The 23,452-nt window shown below is 45.6% G+C and overlaps 1 protein-coding gene across 5 annotated transcripts in view; it reads right to left on the bottom strand.

The window, feature by feature from the left end:
* Positions 1-23,452, bottom strand: part of KLC3 (kinesin light chain 3) — a 160,251-nt gene that overhangs the window by 86,790 nt on the left and 50,009 nt on the right. For all 5 annotated transcript variants that reach the window (XM_069644674.1, XM_069644677.1, XM_069644678.1 and 2 more), the window contains exon 2: positions 681-966. In XM_069644674.1, coding sequence (XP_069500775.1) covers positions 681-966 — 286 coding nt within the window. The remainder of the gene's footprint in view (positions 1-680; positions 967-23,452) is intronic.

Here is a 23,452-nt window from a genome sequence, read left to right as displayed (position 1 = left end):
TTTGCCAACTGAACTTTTTCCTCGCCGATAAAGCCCCCTTCTAAAAAAGAGGTGCCTCATTGCTCAACTTCATTTACCCTAATTTATATAACCTACATATTCTTTCTTTGTGAGGGACCCACCTCCTTCACCTAAATGGATGTTTCCAGCTTCCTTTTGTGGGGCGATCCTCTTCCCTACTTGCACACTCTTAAGCAACAGACAACAATGACCAATTCCCATTGTTTCTAGTAATTCTGTATGAAATGTCTTCGGACATATCTCCTGTATGTACTGTACTCGTTGCTTTCTTTTCCATGTTTTTATATTTTTGATCAGCCATTCCCTGTCTTTATAGATGGTGACATTCTCACTCTTATTAAAAAGGTCGTTAATATAGCAAGATTTTGAAATTCCACGTTTGAATGAGATAGCGATTGAGAGACTTATATTTGGAATCTAGAGATTTGTGGTAGCGTCCAAACGCCTCATGAATGCATCAATGAATTAATGTGTGTTCTTCTGTGGTGTTACCGCTTCCTGAGAGCCTCAGAGAGCCCAAAGCCAGAGGAACACCTGCCAGAGAATCATCATCCAGCCTTCCTCTTGACTGGGACCTTTGGCTGCTGAGAGCTGCAGCCTAGCAACGTTGGATGGATGAGGGCACACACAAAGGATGCACAGTCTTGATAGACGCCTACCTTGGCTTCACCGAGCCCGAGGTCGATGGTCTCCAGGAACTTGCTGATGATCCCATGCTTCTCCTCCAGCACATCCCTATCTTGGCTCTCCCAGCTCTTACTGGCCTCATCCTCCGGTTCCCGCTTCAGGATCAGCTGCAGCTGCTGGGACATGACTCTGTTCTCGTTCTGCAGAGCCTCCAGTCCCTTCACCACATGCCTGGTGTTGGCGATGATATCATCGCTGCCCATCTTCTCCAGTTGGCTGTCGCTACATTCAACCATTGTGCTCATGACGTGTTGGAATCTGGATGTAGGGGATACAAAAAAAAGAGCGTAAAGTCAAATCCTAGAATCACCAAAGTAATGAAGATAAGGGACTAGGTAATTTGGCACTACTCTACTATACATACTTTCCAAAACCATTACAATTAGACATTTAAAACAAAATAAACTATGTATAAATAAAACATTCGTTGTGTCCGAGACCAAGAGTAGTAACTTTCCCTGAAGACCCTTTTACCAGAATATTTCTGGTGATATTCTTCAGTGATTTCCAAACATTTCTCACTACATGGCTGAAAAGTCTTCCCTCTTAAATGAATTCTTCGAACAACTGGTTATTTTGACGCCCGATGCGTCATTCGACTTGAAGAAGTTGTCGGTGCAGGAGTGGGTTCACTAGCTGCCAGAGAACTGTATTGGGCTAGAAGCAGCACCAGACATGGAACGAGATGTACCTGCCACGTCTGGTGGCACAGAGACATCGATTCCTAGCGGTGCCACATGCTGTGGCACCCCAGGAGTCGCTTGGCTCTTGGCTAACTGTAAAAAACGGCAGTTACCAGACATTACACTCCTCCGGTTAACTGACATGGCGTGGTCCTCTTTGCCCTTCATAACTGTTTTGAGGAGGGTGCCAGGTAAAATACATTCAAAAATACCCACAGAACGAATACACATCGACCTCCCCCCACCACCAGTACTGTGTAAAATGCCAACCCCAAAGGTGGCATCCTCGCAAATGTAAAGTGCTCTGCTGCTCTAGACGCAGGCTTGCGCTAAAAGCTATAAAATATATATATATTTATTTTAAAGTATGTAAAGGCGCAAGGTTATTGGACAACTTAACTCTCCATCAAGGGGTCTGCCAAGCGACCTCCAACTCCAGTCGATTCCACCCAGAAGGACTCCACATGTATTTATTTATTTCTACAGCGCCGGAGCCCACAGGCATCAGGGTGCCACACGTACACGCAGAGTCACATTATACAAACAAGTCACAGGACAACATGAATCTACGGATTTTCAGGCAGGTTTTAGCTTAGATTAAGGGAGCTATCTAAACAATTGGGTCTTGAGTTTCTTTCGGAAGGTAATATATGAGAGCTCCAGTCTTGTTTGTGGTGGGAGGTGATTCCATTAGGTCGCAGCTTTGTTGTGAAATGCTTTGCCGAGTTTGTTGGTTTTCCTGAAACTGGTGGTTACGAGGTTGCCCTGGGTTTCAGACCCGAGTGCCCATCCCAGTAAATATGTAACCAGTTTCTTCTAGGAGGTATGCTGGGGCTTTCTCATGGACGCACCTGTGGGCTAGCGTCAGCGTTCTGAACTGTATTCCATCTTCGATAGTAAGCCAGTGTAGATTTCACCTATCTTCAATGATGTGTTCTGTTTTCCTTTGATGATTCTCACAGCCCTATTTTGTATTTGACACTTTGCAATGTGCCTTTGGTTTGCTCCTAGTAGCAGGGCATTGCCGTAATCTAACCTGGAAATATGGTGGCTCGTGCTACTTTGGCGCAATTTTCCTCGCTTGGATAGGGGCGTATTCTGTGTCATTGCACATTGCAATGATGCCATACACTCCAAAATGCCTATTCAAATACAATACACATGACTCCTTGAAAAAAAAAAACACAAAGCCTATGTTGGAAGCAAAGGTCTACAAGCAAGGTTACGTTTTTGTATTTTGCAAATACACGAACGTCATTTCATTCGCAGGTAAAGCAAACCCTTGTGTTGCACCTTGGCGCTCTGTTGAGCTCACATTACAATCCTCCTCCAGGCCTCAGATCCACCCTCCTCCTTCCGCTACATGGCCTGTTTCTTCCTCATGCACTCACACGCAGCTAATCCATCCACATTCGCCCTCCCGCCCTTTTGCAAGCCAACTGCCCCTTTCACGTTTGACCAACACAGGCTTTGTGAAGCGAGCAATGCCTTTGAAACGTTCCCCGTTTCATTATTCTCACACAGTTGCACACTTGCAGATTACACTCCTTGCTACCTTGGCCATCCTTTTGGACCAATGCGTAGCCTTTAATTGGTTAAGTTACAAGAGAAAAACATAACTGTTCAAGTAAATATTATGTAATAGCGCCATGATGCCTCTGGGCCGCTGGGCGCTTTATAAATCCAAATAAATAAATAATGTAGCTGCACTCTTTCCCTTTCAACAATCCCCCACACCCCGGCCCCTTCTGTTCCTACTCCCTACCTTTGACCAGTACCCAATTCCTTCTCAGCTAGCCACCCCACCACCCTCAACAGTTCAAACAGCGCCACACCTGTAACTGTGTGGCATCTTGTATGAAACCTACTGCCGGACAGGCTCCATATACTAGCAACTCGCATAGCCAACCACACGCAACAGCGCAAAGAGCGAATCACAACTCCAGCATTAGCCTGCTGGCAGTACAGCTATGGAACAGTCTGTTCTATTCCGCTGCTGCTGTTTTATGCTATTCTGCATGCCAGGCCCGGCCATGGGGGGGGGGGGGGGGGCGAGCCGGGCAACCGCCAAGGGCGCCATTGGGCCCCGCCACGCCAGCTTGGGGGAGTCTTTCAAGGGCTCCCCCGAGCTTGCGTAGCGGGAGAAGGCGCAGCAGGCGGGCTCATTCAATTTCAAATGCGCCCCGCTGCCGCGGACGCCTTCACCGACCAAAGGCACCGTTAGCCCCCCGCCACACCAGCTCTGGGGAGTCTTTCAACGGCTCCCCCGAGCTGGCATAGTGGTGGCATGCGCCTCATTGTTAGTCAAAAAGTGACACTCCGTGGCCACGCCACCTGTTGACCAGGGGCGCGCAGTGAAGCGCCAATTCGCCCAGGGCGCTGCTGCCCCTAAGGCCGGCCCTGCTGCATGCAATGTTATGTTAATTGCCAAATCCAAAGTATACTCTTTACCATTCTGCAACTGTCTTACTCAATGCCATTATTATAATCCAGTGTGGTGTGGGCTTGCGCGCAAAGGGCATAAGCCCATGAGCGCAAATTGTGTTGGCCCACGCACGTGCCCAATGTGGATGGGCTGTATGTGTGTAAATTACGTGTGCACCACATGGGCCGCAAGAAGCGCAGTGCCACCTAAAGGCCTAAGGTGCATGGTTCCCACAAAGAAGGTGCTTGCGCCTTGCAAGGTGTGTGGTTCCCATACACAATGTGATTGGGCCTATCAAGGTGTGTGGGCCTGTACCAGTGCTTTAAGTGGCCTGCACACTTGAGCCAGGGCTCTTAGGGGCGTGGCCTGGCAGGGGGTCAGTGCCGCAATAAGGAGGCGACAGTTACCTCACCTGAATGCTGCCTATTAGGCCACGCCCCCACAAGAGCCCCAGCTCGATTTTGCAAAAGGGCAGGGGCTGTGGCCTCCCAGGCACCATTCAGGACAGGTAAGTGTTTCTTTGTCTTTTAATTGCGGCGCTGCTGAGCCCCTGCCAGGCACCCCTTTCACTGGAGAAGCTTGATGCATCTCGAATGAAAGGGGTGCCTGGCAGTGGGTTGGAGACGAAATAAAATCTAGGCTTTTCTGTTGTTGTAAATCGCGAGGTTCTCGCTTGTACGCGACAGTTTCAGGCTTTACAAAAAAAGCCTTGCTTGCCTTTTTATTATGTCGCTGACCCCCTGCCAAGCACCCCTTTCATTAGAGATGCAGGGAGGTCGGCGACACACTGACAAGAAAGGCTTTTTTCTAAAGCTTGAAGCTCTCGCTTATACGTGAGAACATCAACTATACAAAAAAGCCTTGTCGACTACCAGCCTGGTGGGCTGGGGTCAGCAGAGGACTTCAGCGGCCCGGCAGGGTCCCGTCTCAAACACAATTTTTAGAGCCTGCTGAGGCTCTGCTCCAGCTAGTCCCGGCCCACTTAAAGCCCTGGACTGGACTATGTGCATAGGTGTACGCAAGGTGCATAAGCCCGTCGTGCACAGTAACCCCCTGCCCCCACCCCTCCTCCCACATGCCTTCCAGGGATTCTGAGGTCCTCTTAAAAACTGTTGTGGTGGTGGCAAATCTGCACGTTGCAGTGTATCATTTCAGGACGTGTGTGTTGCACATTGCATGGATGTCAGAGAAAATGGTGCCCAAAATATTCTGAACGTGCTTTGAGGGTTGCTGACACGATCATCAGCATTTTTGTAATTTGACTTCACAGTCAGTATTTTACTCCACATAAGGCAATGAAGGAAAATGGTGCCATTCAATACTTCTGCCTTTAAAAAATGTAAGAAAAGAAAAATCCCAGAAGTTTGAGTTTTTATACCTTCTATTGGACTGACTGAAAATATTAGGCCTCGATGGAACAAAGCTTCCGAAGTGACATGGCTGGTAAAAAGCAAAGTGAGAGGAACGAACAATAACGGAAATAGGACGTCATGCAAGGAAGGTAAACTCAAACCCAAACCCTTGAGATGTTATTTTTTACTGTTCATGTTGCTTTGCGAGTCCAATTTTCTAAAAACTGGACTCACAAAGAACATTGATGTATAGTAGCGCAAAGTCCACAAGAATGGCATGCAACAGTACTGATGATATCATTTTGATTCTGTTTTATGTCTGCGTATAAATGGTGGTATCGGAGGAGGATACTGTTACATTCTCTGAACGAAGAACTCGATAACCGGACATGCTTCCACGCCATAAGCATCATTCACGTGAGGAACACCCCTTTCTCCAAAAAAAGAAGGCTATTTTTTTTAATTACTTGTATATAATCAAAATAAGATTTTTACAAGGACTCAAACATTTCGGTAGCACGAAAGAGAAGTTCATGATAGACATCACCAAGGGCACAAGAACAAAACAGTGCTTCCACCAAAAGGGATGTGCGAAAGTCAGATGGCAATGTTCGATTTAATTTTTCCGATCGCTAAATTCAAAAGTTTAGCGGACGCCGTATGCCATCGTGTTTTGTCCCCAGTGATTAAACGATTCCACCAGATTTCATTACCCGCAAACGAATTTACAGTCAGAGGGCTGAAAAAGGCGATCCTTGCTTGTTGCAGGGCGGGACAGCGCATTAGCAGATGCCTGATGGATTCTGTTTCTTCAGGGTTTTTACACAGTCTACAGGCTTTTACCATAGATCCTGTTCTGATCGCGAGAATTTCCTGCGTCGCCAGAACGTTGAGGCGGGCTTTTAAGAAGATTCTCATCAATGATTTATTAGGATATCTCTTACAATATGTCATTGGTTCTTTTAGTTTGTTAATGGTCATTGGAAGATGGGCTAGGAGTTTATTGCGTGCTGTTTTTTCCGTAGTCAGGATCCAATCTGTATGTTGCATTTTGGATTTGATCCTAGCAGGATTATTCTTTAGATCTTCGTTGCTGCATGCAATTTCCTGTAGTTTCAGGTTTTGATCCATAGCCCATTTGGTCATGGACCGGTTATTGCCCTTTTCAATCTCTTCCCCGATCATGCAATAGATTTCAAGGCTCTCTGGATGAATGACTTTCCTGTAAAGTTGTAGTGAGGAAATATCCACCACAGCTTTTAGGGAGACAAGGCCAAGTTCCCGTCGTATCAGAGCTACAGTGGTGGAATTGGGTAAGCCCAGGACGGATCTCCAGATAAATCCTTCGAGTTTAAGCCAAATGCCCGGAGGAATAGACGGGGTAGCATCCATGCCATATGTCAGTGAGGGAATAATCTTGGACTTGTAAAAGGTGATGGCTGGTTGTAGAGAGAATTTGCCGAATTTTCCATCAACTGCTCTCAGTTGAGCAGCTAGATTCTTTGCCTTCGCCCATAGGTCGTTTTGCAGATTCCTGGCCCACTTCGTACTGTAGAGTTGTACACCAAGATACTTGAAAGACTCAACCAGTTCTATTTTGGTGTCGTTGAGGAACCAGTTGAAAGCCTCTTTCTTTTTTGTCCCTGGTTTTTGGAAAATCATTATCTTGGTTTTTGTTTTGTTGATTTCCAAGTTGTTTTCGGTGGTATAGGCTGACAGGTTGTCCAATTGTCGTTGCAATCCGGCCTGGGTCTGGTCAAGCAATATCAGGTCGTCTGCGTATAAAAGTCTCGGGACCTGAGTAATGCCTATTTTGGGTGGAAAAGATCTTATCGCAGATTGAGTCTCTTTAAAATCTCCGAGGAAAGATATGAACAAGGCGGGAGCCAGAGGGCATCCCTGTTTTACTCCACGCGAAGTCGGTATACTGGTGGACGTTAAACCTTGGTTGTTTAAGCGGACCTTTATACTGGTGTTTGAGTGGAGGTTGATTATCGGGTCCAAAATACCCTCAGGACATTTCCAGGACTTGAGTTTGGACCATAGTTTGTGTCTGTCCACTCTCTCAAATGCTGCAGACAAATCAACAAACGCTAGGAACATCCGAGGGGATCCAGTCAAAACTCTGTCTTTGAGTAAGTTCAGACATAGTATATTTGCACTCGTACTCGCGTTTTTTTGGAATCCTGTTTGCAGGAAATCTGAACATCCAGCAGTAGCAGCCCAATTCCGAAAATGGCTTAGCAGGATTGTGGCGAAAACCTTTCCAATGACGTCCAGCAAGGCTATTGGCCTATAGTTCAGAGGGTCATCTCTGGCTCCCTTTTTGAAGATCGGAATGATCAGAGCTTTTTTCCATGAGTCTGGAATGGTTTGGGTTTCTCGACAAACTTTGAAGATTGAACTAATAAGATTGGCCCATTCGTCCGGATGTTGTTTGAGATCGCAGTTCGCGAGCCCATCAAGGCCTGGGGCTCTGGACGATTTCAGTTTCAAAATGATTGATTTGATCTCGTCGATCTCTGTCAGATCCACCCAGACTGAGTCCTGTTGTTTTTCGGGTTCGTTGTTAATTCCATTTATTGGCTCAAACAGTTTCAGAAAATGGGCGGTCCATTTTCCTTCAGGTACTGGATTTATCATCTGTGAGTTTTGGAGTTTGTTTGATTTGTTGATTAAAAACCAGAAGTCTCGAGATTTTTTGTTTGCCAGAGCCTTCAACATCTCCTAGGCGTCCGACTGGTATAATGCATCTCTTGAGTTTCTCAGCCATTGTTTATAGAGTCTTGTTTCTACTGAAAGTTTTTCCCTAAGTATTCGTTGATTCATATTCACTGCCTCTCTCTTTAGTTTTCTCAACGATCGGTGTTTGCTGGCTAAGGCTGTGTTGTATTCATGAGTGTGCTGAATGGGAAGGTGATTACAGATTTTCCTAGGTTTTTTGAAAGGAAGGAGGAGAGGGATATAACTCGATCTTGCCATTACCGTTCTCGATGTTGTATCAGACGTTAGGATGCAGAATTGATCAGCAAGTTTGTGGACATCAGAAGCGATCATGCGTAGCCGGGTGTTTTGAGAGTTAGTCTCAATGACGGTGTCGTAATACTGAGGTATGGGCCGTTTACATCTGCAAGTGAGATTTAGTAGATTGTGGTCGCTGTACTTGGTTTTGATAACTTTAAAGGCAATTATGTTATGAAAAACCGATTCGGAGGCAAAGATGTAATCGAGACTGGTGGAAGACCCGCCACGCTCCCATGTCGGTATCAGCGAAACTTGCTGCGTGACAGTGGCCGTGTTCAGAAGATTTCTGGATTTCATAATCGAATTCCACGCTCGACCCCTAGTTGTAGCAGACGATTTGTCTTCATCTGGTCCCTCTGGTGTACTGTGTGGTGTGCAATTAGCGTTCAGATCACCAAAAATCAAAATGTTGGGGGATTTGTATTTGATAGTGATCTCGTCGATTGTATGGGCCACTTTGTCGCACATATTCACTGTGGAAATCTTTTGCGGATTCCAGTAGATGTTTATGATAGCTACCAAATCTGAAGTGCAGCGCTTGGGAGAGTCAGATACAGAGTTCCATGTAGTCATCACTGCCAGAATTTCATATCTGCAGGTTATGACTTCTGTGAAAGATATGCCAGATCCTGTTTTGATCGCTATCAGTAAGCCCGAAGAGGGTCGGCCCAAGGGTCCTTTAAATGCTGGTGAGATTTCAATACAGTAGCCATCTAAATCTGGTTTTTCCTGCAGCCACGTTTCCTGTAGGCAGATGATGTCATGTAAGCCTAAGTCGTGAAAGTCTGGCCTGGTGAGATGGACATGGCCTCTGGTGTTCCATGATGCGATGCTTATGATTTCATTCGAGTCCGTTGCCTGTACATGGTGAGGGGCGAGTTGTTCCGGCAGTATGCCCCCAGGTGGTTGCTATCTTTTGTCTCCTGGTGTTAAGATAGAGCGGAACCAGTTCCATTTACCCTTCTCAGTAATTTTTTCAGAGTGGATCGGCGACCGATCTGCATTTTTCTCTGTAAGTTTGTAGGTAGTTGTCGACGATCTCTCCTCTTGAGTATGGAGTTGATGGCTTGACCGGTAGGATTGGTTCTGTTCGTACTCTTGCTTGTGTCTATAGTCCTCTCTATAGGCTGTTCTCTCGTCACTCCTTTTGGGGTATCTTGGGCGAACGTTTGGAGTGGAACCATATGGCATAGATCCATTGGTTTTCTGAGTTTTGTTAGTTGTCCAACGTGGGCTTCTTTCCCTTCTTGTTGGTCCATAAAGATCTTCTGTTCGGGATTTATACCTGTAGTTTTTTCTTGGAGATTTTATGTCGTTATCTCTTTGTGCTTCTTTTTGATTAAGAGATGTCATCTCGTACAGGTTGAAACCCAAATTGGCCAACTCCACGTATATTTCTTGGGAGATTTCTTTGAGCGCAGTGGTTTTTATGTGTAGAAAGGCTTTTGCTTGATTCTTTCTATGATATGGCTCAATAAGGATAAAGTCATCTGATTTTAAATTCCTCAAGAGTTTCACCTTTTTTTAAAGTTCTAAGGACTATATTTCTGTTCAGAATCATGTAGTGATCGTTAGTGCTTTTTTGCTCGATTTTGAAGAGCCGGGTCGGTTCTAGCCGCCGGCCACTGATGCTTGTTTGGCCCTTCCTTAGATGATATGATATATGATAGGTTATTTATAACGCGCTTAATACCCAGAGGTTTCTAAGCGCGGACCCAGGGATCGAACCCATGTTTCTCCGTGTCATCTTGCTTCCAAGGCAAGCACGTTGCCGTTGAGCTATCCTCCTGGGACCAATGTCTCACAGGAGAGGTTCTTCGGTTTAGTCGATCTCTTGAAGATGGAAGATCTCTTTGCAGTGTCAATTCTGTCCCGTTGACTTTTGATTTAGTAATTTTTACTTCTTGTTTCTTTGCTGTAGGGCTGGTACTAACCCCGACTGATGCCTGGTTTGGGCTTTTCAAAATTTCAGGAGACTGATCGTTAGCTCTTGGTGGTGGCGTTGATATTTCCTCTGTTATATCTAAGTGCTGAGTTAGCTCCATCAGGGAGCTATGTGCTATGAAGTCCTCTGTGGTTTTGGGTGAAGTAGTAATGCAAATAACTGAGTTGTTGAGGTTTTGTTTTTTGCAGAGCAACTTCGATTTTTCTTTCGACAAGTCTTTTTGATTGGTTTTAGTCGACATCAGAAGATCCAAAGCCGACACACTCTGTGATCCGTTAGAGTCACTAACCGTGGCGATTGTCAACAAAAGCTTGTTTTTTGGTCCAGTTGTTGCTTGTTGTTGTAAGGTTTCTGCTCCATTCTGGTCTAATGAGGAAACCACTGGATACTGAAGGGGATGTTCCGTTTGTTTTTTAAAAATTGGAGCGACGACAGGTGGGCTGGAACATACTTCAGTTTGTGTATTTTTTTCCAAGGTTGTTTTTGACGGTTGTTTGAAATGCTGAATAAGGCCTTCTAGTTTCTTTAATTTCGCGTACCACAGCTCGTTCTGGATCTTGTTTCTTTGATCTAAAGCTGTAATATAGCCTTCCACAAAAATCAATTTGGAATGCATCATTGCAGTTAATACTGAGTTGTCTTTCAGTGTGTCATTGATCGCTTCATATAGCTTTCCAAATGGTGCTAAGGCTATTGTAATTGTTGACATAATTATAGGGAGATCTGTTTTTTTTGATGGACAGTCCTTGTATCCTGCGCTAGTTATTTCGCTGAGTCTACGATTTTTCGGAAGAGATTGGGGCCGCGAAGAGTGTTGAATAGATGAGTCAAGGGTTTCCAAAAGCACGTCTGTTTGGGTTTGACCATTGTCAAAATGTAGACGAACTGGAAGAGGTCGAGGCTCAGGTTCGATCAGAGGTAAAGTCGTTCTAGGTTCCTGGCCCCGGATCGGTGTCGAGGACATTTGTTTTCCCTGTGTTGGCCCCAGTTCTTTGCTGTTGGTCTGATTACTTGGTTTCGGAGAAGTTTCGGGTGGCAGTGGCTTGTTTAGGAGGCCAGTAGCCACAGGCTCTTCTTCGTTTGAATGACCTGCCGAGGCTGCCACTTCTTTATTGGGTTCCTTTACCCGTTGCGGCTCTTTGTTTGTATTTACCACAGATCTTGTTGATAGTGTCCCCGCACCAGACTCGTTCTGGGTCTTATTAGAACCTAGTATTTGATTTTGGATGGCCAATTGAATTTGAGCCTGGTTGGGTATCCCTGACGTTTATTTCCTTGATTTGCTTACAGGCGGGAGATTTGTCTGATCCAGCTTTCGTTTGTATTGCTTATTGATGGAATCTTTAAGTGCGCTGGAAAGCAGTGGTGCAGGTAGTGTTTGCTTCCCTGGTTTTTTTTGATCTAAGTGGCTTCTGTTTCATGTTTATTATAGACTTTTTTTTCTTTTTCACTTTTTGCTCTGAGTTCTCGAGAGAATCATATATTTCACCTTGGGGATCAGGGCTTTGATCTGGATGACACAAGGGAGGGTTTAGCCTTTTTTCTGGCTGAAAACCATCGCTGGGAAGACCTGAATTCAGATGGGGGCCCTTTAGGGTGTCATTGGGCATCAACAGTATTTCACCTTCATTTGTTAGGGCAGAATCGATCGTCTGGGCTGCAAAGGGCGGAGCCCTGGAGTTTGTGTGGGTGCTGACTTGTTTCTTTTGGACAGTGGAAGCGTGGATCTGTGCAACCACAGCCACTGTCGTTGCGGATGATCCTGGTGCGGACGCCGTGTGAGAGACCTCCGAAGGGCCCCCCTGCACCGGCCGCTGCACGCCGAGGAGCAGTGCCGGAGAAGCACAGGCATCCTGCTTCTCTGGAGTGCCCACCGAAGCCCGCGGAGGCGTCCCCCCGCCCGCAACCAGAGGCCGCCCACCCGACCCCACTGCCCCCAGAGGGCCAGCACTCAATCCCACGTCCAGAGCCCCCTGCTCAGGGGCCCCGGCTGGTCGTCCTCCGACAACCGAAGCCGGGGCTCCACTCGCCTCCGATAGAAGACGGGAAGGCAGAGGCAACCGGGCGGGGGAAGGGCCGCGGTCCGGAGTCGGGCGCAAAGGCAGAGAGGGCGAGCAGAAGCCCACCGAGTCCGCCAGAACTGCGGGGAACACAGGAGTCAGCACGCCGGGAGACCGGGGCTTCGGGGACACAGGTAGAGGTGGAAGACTCGACGTAATAGCTGGCATTAAGTCTGTGACCTTGCTGTTTTTGTTGAAATTGTTTTAGCACTAGCTTGCCCCGAGATGGCCTGAGCAGATGTGTTGAGGTGTAAAGGATTGGTGGGCGTAAAGTTTGCTAAAGTGCTCAAACTGGAAGGGGGGCCATTAGTTGACTTCGCAGCTGTAGTTTGCTCCGCAATGTACAGTTCCATCTTGAGCGTGCTAAAAGACTTTGGTGCAATGTTCCTTGTGCTCATAGAGTTTAAAGAGCTTACGGAGCTCGATACAGGCGGGGGGATGGAAATGGTTGTCTTGGGGGGCAGTCTTACCTCCTTTGGTTTTTTGATGCATGATGAAGCTTTGGGCTTATTGCCCTCCATAGTTTTGGAGGAGCTCTGCAAAAATTCACAGGAACGCTTCTGATGCTGGGTCTGTTGGGGTGGTAGGTGGCAGGGGGATAGGGGCCTCGGTCTCTTCGGTAGGCTCCATCCGCTCCTGCAGCAGACTGCAGATGACTGCACACCCTCTGTACACCCTCCGCTCAACGCTCCGCGGTGTGAAATGCTGGTTTAGAAACAGTATTTACTTCCTATATAAGCACCTGGAGTCCTCTGGCACTGATCCTGCACTCAGAATCCTCAGACCACTGCTCCAGAGCTCACAGTTAATAACTTTCAAACTTCATGTTTTCATAATCTCGGTTCTTCCGGACAATCGGTTTCCCTTGCGCAGCAGCACGCATACGTAAACAGAGCACAGCGATTGAGAGGCAGAGTATGCCGGTTATCCACGGTGGCTGCATCTCAACCCCTCTCTCAGAACTTGATTAGACTAAAAGAAGGCAAATCATATTTACTGCCTTTTCTGCTGATGATTAGAATGAGGTAGAACATCAAGAATGGTCTTCGCTCGTCACGGGAACACTTTTCTATTTCCGCACCCTCAGAATCAGGCATCTAGACAGACCTGCCCTTTTCTGTTATATTGGCCCTCATTCCAAGTCTGGCGGTCTGGAAATAAGGGTGCCAGTAGCAACATACCTGCACCCTTTCCGGACCACCAGACTACGAGAATGCCTGCAGGGGCCGGTGCTCCCGGCAGGTTACACCTGCAGGGAGCACCGGCCCCTGCAGGCATGTTACTCGTGGAAGCGCCGGCACCGTTAGCAATGGTGTGATACTTCTGTGTCCCCATTCCACGAGAATAGGACGGGCGACGAGAATTTGGACTTACAGTTTCCGCCGCATGACCTCCTAGCCCGCCGGAACTTGTATTGTCCCGGTGGCACCAGAATCTCAGGCGGTGTAGCAGTGTTACGAGGTCGGCAGCAACCCACCGGTGCCGGTGGGTTACCGCCGACCTTGTAATGATGCCCATTGTGTCGTGCAGGGATACAGTGTGGCTCTCGGTTTACTTTCCGATAGGATGTAGCCTCAGCTGAACAATGTCAGGCTTCCAGTTTCAATCAAACCCCGCTACTTTCGAACGTTTGTTACAGAGTTGCAGTGATTCATTCTACATTGGCTTCCACTGGAGCCAGTTTCAATGGTCATTTGGGGACTAATTCACATGTTTACATATAGGGCCTCATTACGACCCTGGCGCTAATGGGTTAACGGCACCGTAAAAGGCTGCGGCGCTGTTAACCCATTAGCACCTGATTACGAGGTCCCTTTGCGGGACCCGACCTTAACGGCTGGTCTACACCAGCCGTTAAATTAAGGACCCGCAAAGGGACCTTGGTGCTAAGTACGGTATCGCAATTTGCAGTACCGTACTTAGCTCCTTCCCCATTCCCATAGAGCCCTATGGGGCGAAAATGGGAATGGGGAAGGGCCATTGTTCAATGGGAAATTACCGCCCCGCCAACCTTGGAATGGGGTGGTAATTCCCCATTGAACCATGGCGGACCCGTTACAACACTGGCACCAACCATGATGCTAATAGCGCCACGCTTTAGCGCTGGTGTTGTAATGAGGGCCATAGTCTTCTGCTATTCTCCTAAGTGCCACTCATTATAACTTCAATGTTTAAAGGATGTATGTACCCCTTTCCTTTCCCTCCCCTTTTTCCTTTTCCTCCTTTCCCCTATTCTTTCCTCATGACTCTGCCCCCTCGGGCCTGCAGGCCCAATGCTATATATGTTTGGTTTTTGAAAGATACTCACTTTTTTATTCTTGTAGGCACCGTTTATTGTATTGTCTCTTGCTGGTTGTGATTTTTCTACTGAAAACGTCAATAAACAAGACTGCTCCGTGCACTGGTCACCTGGCTACCCTCTGAACTCGGGCCCGGACTCCTGCATGTCCAGTTGCCCTTGCACTTCCTCTGGGATCCCCCTGCACTTAAGGGTATGTACCTGCAACCCTACAGTCCCTTCTCTCTGTGCTTTTGAGCCACCCGCTGGCTGCACTTATTGAGTTACCTGCACTTCTCCCCTCCCTTCCGCCCTGACTCTCTACCCTCCCTCTTCCCCGCACTTGTGCCATCTGAATGACTCAAGGCCTATTAAGATCGTTGTTTTGTCCTTCCTTTGTTTCCCCCTCCTTGTCTTGTTGCGCTTAGAAACACTTGTGTAAAGGCACGTTATAAATGTCATATCATATATCAAATTCTTTGTTAAATTCTTCATTCTGGCACAAGCAAACCAACAAATTAGAAACCTTAGCCCGATGTAATTGGAAAATTAGTTATCTTTCCATCTTCCTGGAGGATGAAGACATGTTCCGCAAGGGAAACTCCCAGTATTTTTCTAAACACATGTTCTCTCAGCTGGAGAGCAGTGGTGTCATCGCATCCAGTCAGCTCACTCCTGTGTTGTGCAGTGGCCACCAATGTTGTCCTTGTAAACTTTCAAAAGTGACTTCACAATCAAGGATTTATTTTGTAAATTAGGACATATTAGCCTTTCAGCACTCAAAGAGATGAAGGGAGGGTTGCTTAAGAAGGTGCTGTTACCAGGTACGATTCTCAGTAACTCTCATACTCGAATAAGTGAACTTCTTAACTCTTTGCAGCAACACTTCCAGGGTCATCACAAGCTTCATCTTCATGACACTGCCTCACATAACTGACTTTTGCTTAGCTAATACTGAACTACTAGGCCAGGCTCCACCATGAACTCTGCAAAGGCAGTGATCAACAGTTACTTCGATTGTCTGTTTTCTCAAGCAACCCTCTATCATCTGAATACAGAAAGCCATGTATGTCTGTACAACAGCAAGACATTGGTCTCTCAGTCACCCCATGCAGTATAACATTGCAACCCATCTGATTTAGTTTCATGTATTTTCTTTCCAAAGGTTAGGCTTTTCTTGAATTGTAAAAAAAGTCCCTCGTTTATGTTTGAGGATCAATAAAAGACAGAAATAGCAACAGAATGGTATACATACAGACACTCCGGAACATATATTCTCTCATTCATACACACTTGTTTGTTTGTTTATTTATTTGGTAATGCGCACCGAACCTTAGGTAACTGGGCACAACAGGTACAAGGATACTTAAAGCTTAGTTACACAATGGAATAAGCACAGTAGTGGTAATAGGAAAAATGCAAGCAGCTACAGTGAAAAGGTACACTCGGTTACATACATAATACAGGTGCATAGGTATATGTAGTGGGGTATCGAGAGGCGATCATAAGTCATTAGAACGCAGCCAGTTGAGAGTATTGTGTCTAAAGCTGAAGTAGGACTAGTCAGTTCTGAGGGCTAGGGGTAACGCGTTGCAAGATTGTGCTGCTTTCAGCGGGAAGCTGCTTCCTCCAGCTTTCCTTAATTTAAATCTTGGTATCTCTAGGCAGTGGGAGTTAGCCGCGCTAGAAGGGCCGGTCTAGGTTCTCCTAAACATTCTCTCTGTAAGGTATGGGGGTGCTGCATTGTTAAGGCATTTGAAGGTAAGTGAGACTGTTTTGAGTAAGATTCTGTCACTTATCTTTAGCCAATGGTGTTCTCTTCTGATGTTGGAGATGTGTTCTCTGTTGGGTATGTTTAGGGCAGTTCTAAGGGCATTATTTTGGAGCGTTTGTATTTTATCAAGGATATACACTCACATAACCTGTCCCGAAAAATACACAATCTTTCACATATTCATTAAGGTTTTTATAGTCTGATATCCGGGTCACATTTGACCAAGGGGTAGTACTTTTTAAGTACACAAGGGATACAATCATGTTGCTTTGTTAGTTCAGGATGACGTGCAGATTTTTTTAGACGACACAGAAGCTGTAATACAAAGCCTCCCACACACTTCTAATCTGTGAAGCACTTAATATAACTAGTGTTACTGTTAGTCTACTAGGCTACTATTTTATCGACCTAGAAGGACCATTATCTTGCTGGGATTAAAATCGGCGAATCCTGGTTTCAGGAGCAGGTATATTAGCCTCAGTGGTATTTTGTATTTTAACAGCTTTGACATAAATGGTTAAATGTGTTGCCATACTGAAGTTTCCATTTAAACAAATAGAACTATGGCCCCATCAAAGTTCTCATAAAGCACTAGAATTCTAACATTCTGAACAAATAAACATCTGAAGACAGTGAAGAACGAGTGAATACCAAGACTCAGGTGTATCGGATAAGAGCCGTGGAATGAGGGCTGTACTTTAACATTAAGTGGTTTAACATTAAGTGGTGTAGGACGTGAGATTAATACGTGGTTTCATCCTACTGGGCGTTTTGTTAATGTCCATTGGGAACTGTTTTATTTTAAGAATATAGAGTTAAAAGATGTTTTTTGGTGTACCCCAATTCGTATTAATTACATTTTTCACCACAAAAATATAGATGGGGTTTGGGTTAGGTGTAGAGAATGGGGGTTGGGGAAGGCTGAGGAGGTGTAGGGGATTTGCCCTGCTTTTTGAGGTTACCAAAAGGTGGTAACATTGACAAAAAGAAATTTAGCAAAATGTAATTCGGCAAAAACATACTAACAGAAAATTCATAGATCCTGTTTTTTTATGTTAGTTATGATACAGCCGAGGGATCACCAGGCAACTCAAGCCTCAGAAAGTATAGTTTGAAAGGGATTATTTTACAACAAAATGATGCCAAGTTTTTAGATTAGACAGGGAATGAGAATGGAGAATGACCAAAGAAACTAAAAATGAATATTTGCAGCCTGCTTAAGGATGGCAGTCCATCAGTCCGCCCCCCTCCTCCCTTGATTCTACCTCCTAGCAGTCAAAGTAACTGACAGTCCCTGGTGTTTCCAGTGTTCCCTACACTTGCTTTGCAGCTTGTTGGAGTGGTCCCTCTGCCAGTGGCTGGTCCTGTCGGTGCTTGAGGGGCCATGGGTTTCTGCTCACAGTTCCATGCATGTACCTCTCTTGGCATGTGTAAAGTGGGGCACAGGCGGGCCCTGGGGGGCCGAATCCAGACTCTGCCACGCTATCTGCAAGCAATGGGTGGGTGGCACAAAGGGTATCTCTAACACTGGATACCGCCTCTGGCACCTGAGCTCGCTTCATTTGTTCTTGTATCACCACTACCACTGCTGTGCCTACTATGCCCAGCAAGTGCAGTTGGTACAGGACATAGTTTGTGGTAAGGAGCATCTGCTGTGGGAAACCATTTCTGAATCAAATGTGGCCCCGGGTTCCTGATGGTGTCAACTGGTGTGGGGGGCAGAATGGCAGGTTCCAGTGCCTTTGTGGGCTTCATAACAAAATTCAAGTTTTACTCCATTTAAGGCAAGGGCCACTACAGGTTATCCAGTCATAGATTTATTATTTGAACCCAGTGACTGTAGTCAATCCAGTTTAATCAGCATCTGTGAGTCAGGATCATACAACTGGAACAGAGTCTTAACACATTTCTAACACATTTCACAATAGCTGCACTTGGCGTTAGGAAGATGTTGAACAACCAAGGCGAATATGGCCCCCCCCCCAAGGATTATTAACAAGGTTTCAAATGTAAATGGCCCTTAGACAATTATTAAGAACATCTGTCCTAGGGGGAGTATTCAAACCAACGCTACGTCAGAGAAACCCATGACGTGTTTGTGATACTAAAGAAGAATTTTATAATTGACCATCTTGTATACAGCAGAAACGTCTAGGGAAATTGGTGCTGCTGGCGGGTTACTGTCCATGGTTGTATTATGTAGAGATGGGTGGTTGGTTTCTCTGGAGGTTCTAGACACTTATTGATGATGGTGAAAGAGAGTGGGCCATTGTTCCATTTGGCTTTTGCTGAGGCAATCTTTTCAAGGATTTTTGATTCAATCGATACATTGACAATTAGGCAGAAATTAACCTGTTGAGGTGTCTACATTGTTTCATTGTTTAGGAGGAGCGTTACTCTATCTTATCTTTAGAGTGATGGGTACTAGTCTAGCGTTGACACGAAGGAGGCATTGCAGTAAACCTAAGGAGGAGGCAAGCAAATCAGTGTGCACAATCAGGAAAGGGTCAGGGCAAGGTTTGATTTGCAGAGCTGACACTGCAGTTTTAGAAACTGTTGTCGTCCGGGTGAAAGTCGTGACGTACGCCGAGGCGGTGTGATTTGCGGGGTCAGAAGCTTTGCTGGGCTGCATAAACCAACCTTTCCTCTGATGCCTCTGCCTTTGTTTGTGAAGGTTGCTGCAATGTCTCACGCCAGTTTGGATGTCAGGGTCACAATATTGTATGCCTGAGAGGATTTGGCCAGTTTGCTGAAAATATCAAAAACCTCCGCTGACATCTTTTTCAATGCACAAATTTGAGTATGAAAATGCTCCTTTTTTCTCCAAATTGCTGAATGGTTGCCTGCATTTTGAAAGGAATTTTACATTTTTCAGAATTATACTAACGCCATTTCCTCTTAAAGTTTCTGTCCTTTGTTTTCAGGCCCGCAAGATATTTCGAAACAGTTGTTTGATGTTGTGAGTCATATCTTTTGCTTTTTCTGGAATTTTAACGTCAGGACTCTCAGTGCCTTTTGAATTTCCTGGGGGTGGGCTGTCGGCAAGGAATTTAGGTTAGGGGGAAGCTTCTTTATGGATTTGTAGTGGAACAAATTAGCTGGTGAATGCTAAACCGGACACGTTGCTGCCAGTGTGTATGAGAATATTAGACCCTGATGGTGTTGTGGGCCATACCAGGGTTCCCTTTCAGTGGAATGATGTGATATGATAGGTTATTTATAACGCGCTTAATACCCAGAGGTTTCTAAGTGTGGGCCCGGAGATTAGAACCTGTGGTGCTGTGTGTCGTCTGTGTGCAGTAAACCGGTGGGTAGTATGGTACAAGAATGTTGATTGACATGTTGGACTTGACTGCGCAATAGGTGTTAACAAATTTTATATTTATTCCAGTGCAGATGAATGTTTATGGGAAGGCCCCATTCAAGATTCTATCCTTGACCACGATTTGAATCCCTGGGGGAGCATTGAGTCCCTCATTGTGGTGTAGTTGTGGTCCACCTATGTCTCTGTAATCCCTAATGGCATGGGGCTGTAGACCTTGAGGGTCTTGTCTATTTTTGAGTATGATCATAGGTCCTGAAGATTAGGGCTTTCTTAGGGGACAGATTACTCCCCGGTTGATTTGTGAGTCTATAACAGGGAAGATTGGTTTGAGGAGGCATGGGGAGACCATGGGTTTCGGTAGGTGCACCCCCTCTATAATGTTGTTGAAATGTCTTGAAGCTGAAGGAGGATTGAGACTCAGATTGTTTGCATTTTCGAGCAGGTGGTTTGTATTAGGGAGAGTCTGGCTCCTCTGATCCCAGTGAATGGTGAATGATGGCTGCCATGGATCCTTAATCCTGCAGAGCAATACCTGATGTACAAATGTGCATAGATTTCGAGTGCTTGAATCATGGTATCTCAGCTGGCTTATATGTTGATGGTCCCACTCTATTGTGACTCTGGCTGGGCCTGTGTAGACGGTTTTAATGCTTACAAGTGATAGTGTTATGTTAGGTTATGTTAATTTATACTGCTAACATTTGCATGGTCTCCAGGCTCTCACATGGCTCTGTAAGAAAAGTGGGTAGGGTTGGTTAATGAGGGAGAGAGGGATAGGATAGAATTTGTGCTCATCTATTGATGTGTGCAGAACCAGGAAGACTGGCATCTGTGCGTGTGAGCTTGCTGGATATGCTTTGTTAAGTGCACTGGACTTGTATCCGTAATGGTGATGTGCATGGTCTGGGTGGTTTGTTTTTTGCAGGTATTGGGTTTGTAGTATTATTAGAGAGGCGTGTGTGGTTTGGACGGTTTTTGGTGGGTTGTTTCACTAGCCCTTTGTGGGTGTGTAGAACGTGAGAGGTGTGAGACTGTAGAGATGAGAAGGGAGGTGGTTAGTTGGTTTCAGGTGATCTCTGGGTGTGGAGTAGTTTTATTGTTGGTGCTTTCTTCTATATTGTGCCGTGTTTCCTTTGGTCCTGGTGTATGGTTTGCAGAGTGGTGTGTATATACTAAATGTAAACAAATAGATCAGTACAATTAAAGTGTGGCTAGATTCAAAAGCAGCAGATGCCAAATCAGTACGGATCTATTGTGGCTAAATTGAACAGCAACAAATTGCAATTGCAGTGTGGCGAGGTTCAAAAGCAGCAGGTTGCAATTCTAGGGCAGCTGAATTCAGAAGCAGCATTAACTAACTCAGTACAATTCTAGTGTGGATAAATTCAAAAGCAGTGGTTTGCAATTCTAGTGCAGCTGATTACAGAAGCTGCATCAACTAACTTGGCATAATTGTAGTCTGGTCAAATTCAAAAGCCGCAAGTTATAATTCTGTGGCTAAATTCAAAAGCAGTGGGTGGGTTGGAATCCTAGTGTGGCTGAATTCAAAAGCAGCGTTAACTAACTCAGGACAATTTTAGTGTGGATATATTCAAAAGCAACGGGTTGCAATTCAAGTGTGGCTCAATTCAAAAGCAGCGAGTTGCACTTCTATTGTGACTAAATTCAAAAGAAGCGGGATACTATTCTACTGTAGCTAAATTCAAAAGCCGTGTTAACCAACTCAGTTCCATTCTGGTGTGCCTAAATTCAAAAGCAGCGGGTTGCAATCCTAGTGCTTCTGAATGCAGAAGCAGCGTTAACCAAGTTATGCATTGGCTAAACTCAAATATGGTGCAACCTATGCAGCGGCATAATTCAAAATGAGGTTTCCATAATAGTTGATTTAGAGCAGCAGATTGCTTGCCTTTCCCCCTGCGCTGACACGGTTGTGGGTGGCCTGAAGCATGCACTCAGGGATTGTTAAAGGAAAGGGATTCTTATAGGTATATTTCCAATGTGTTGAGGTCAAATGGGTTGTGTCTACTACTGACCAAAAGTAATAGGCCTAGAGGTTAGGATTGGCTTGCATGCCCACGCGTGAAGGATGTCAAGAGTTTGTGCTCACCCTCTCAGTATCAGATATAGCTGATACTAAGAGCCTGGGGGGAGATACTTCCTCCTAAGTAGGGGTGAGCAACATTTCTGCCCACAAAGTGAAAAGTGTGGAATTCGCAATGGAAAACGCTTCCGCTTGTTCTGCAAAATCAGCATTATGGTTCTGCCCTGACTGACATTTTGCCCAGCTTTGTGCAGTTTTACTCAGAGCATGGTGTTTCATTCTCATGTTGGTTTCATGCAGCGCAACAATAAACTTCTCACAGGTCTGTTTTCTGATCCATGCTAGATTTGTGCAGCGACACGTGAAACTTTGTGGGGGTCTTTTTTCAATCTGTGCTATTGTTGCGCAGGGACATGAGAAACGTTGCATAGTTTACCCACATCTATGGTATGGTAGTTTCGTGCAGCGACACAAGAAAGTTTGAGCAAGCTTATTTTTGATCTGTACTAGTTTTGCATTGTGGCACGAGAAACTTTTCATGTTTGCTCGAGTTGTGATAGGTTCGTGCAGCAGCACAATAAACTTTTTTTTTGCTTCTCTTTTCGATTCATGCTAGGTTCGCCCAGTGGGACGTGAAACTTTGCGTAGCTTTTTTATTTTAATCATACTAGGTTTGCGCAGTGGCACAAGAAACATTGTGCTACTCTTTTCGATACAGGGGATGGCGGAATGGCAGATTGGGGTGAAACGGATTGAAACCTTACAGATTTCGCTTCTGTGACTGGCGGAAAGCAATTTGACAATTTTGCCCAGCCCTACTCCTAAGGACCTGCCTCCAATACCCTGTTCTTGTAGTTTCTGGAATGTTTGGGCCTAGGATAGCAAGACCAGACCATGGGAATATTCTTGATGTACCATTTCAGAGTATCGTGTGGTGTGAACCACGACAAGGTGATTATTACCTTAACATGTTGGACTGCAACTGAGTAACACAGCAACAACATGAGAAACCTGCGCGAGAGGGTTACATCATATGCCTTTACTTACCCTTTTCACTGAGAGTGACAAACACCTTGTAATTAATCATTTCCACCTCACCAATAATCCCATTCCTTCCATAGATTTCATTGGGGTCACTCCATAAAATGGGATCACCATAGACTTGAATAGGTCTACCCGTCAGCATAGCTAATATCAGTAGCCTAGAAGACTCATTAGGTTGAGAGGTGAGCCTCTGTTTTGAAATCTATGAATTCTACCTGATCGAGAACCAAAATGGGCAAATGAGTGGTGATTAGTAGAGGGCAGACGGGAAATTGAATGTGGATTTCTTTTTGGTGGGTGTCCCAAGTATATGTGCTTCCTTAATTTGTGAGAGTAATATTGTATGTAATCACCCTGCGTTCAGTTCTTCACTGTTGTATTAGTGCTTCAAGGTCACTGCTGAGGGATGCCAGTTAGATGTTTGATACTCCTAAAATGGCCGCCAACAGAGATGTGTGGTTTCCAAGTCTAAAGGTCCACTGACCCGTCAAGGTGTCTTTGAATAACACCTCTGGAAAATGGAGGCTCTAAGACTCCAGGTCCTCGGAAGGAGGTGCAGCATTTGGCACAGGAAGCTGGAATTGTCTCCATCGTCTGCTTCATGCAAGCTTCCAGATTCACTAAGGAGACTTTTGTGCAAGATGAGGCACATGTTGTGCCTGCAAGGGACCCGCAGATATCCCCCTCCTTGCACATGGCCGGTGCATGCCCAAAATACAAGTATAGGACCCAATAACCCACACAAACAGGGCACTGGGATGGGGCATCCACTCCTGTGGCTGCAACGTGCACA

Source organism: Ambystoma mexicanum, chromosome 2p, assembly GCF_040938575.1.
Source record: "Ambystoma mexicanum isolate Mex_15411 chromosome 2p, UKY_AmexF1_1, whole genome shotgun sequence".
NCBI classification, from domain to species: domain Eukaryota; kingdom Metazoa; phylum Chordata; class Amphibia; order Caudata; family Ambystomatidae; genus Ambystoma; species Ambystoma mexicanum.
Note: the sequence above shows the minus strand (reverse complement) of the source record. Positions and strands in the feature narration are given on the sequence as shown.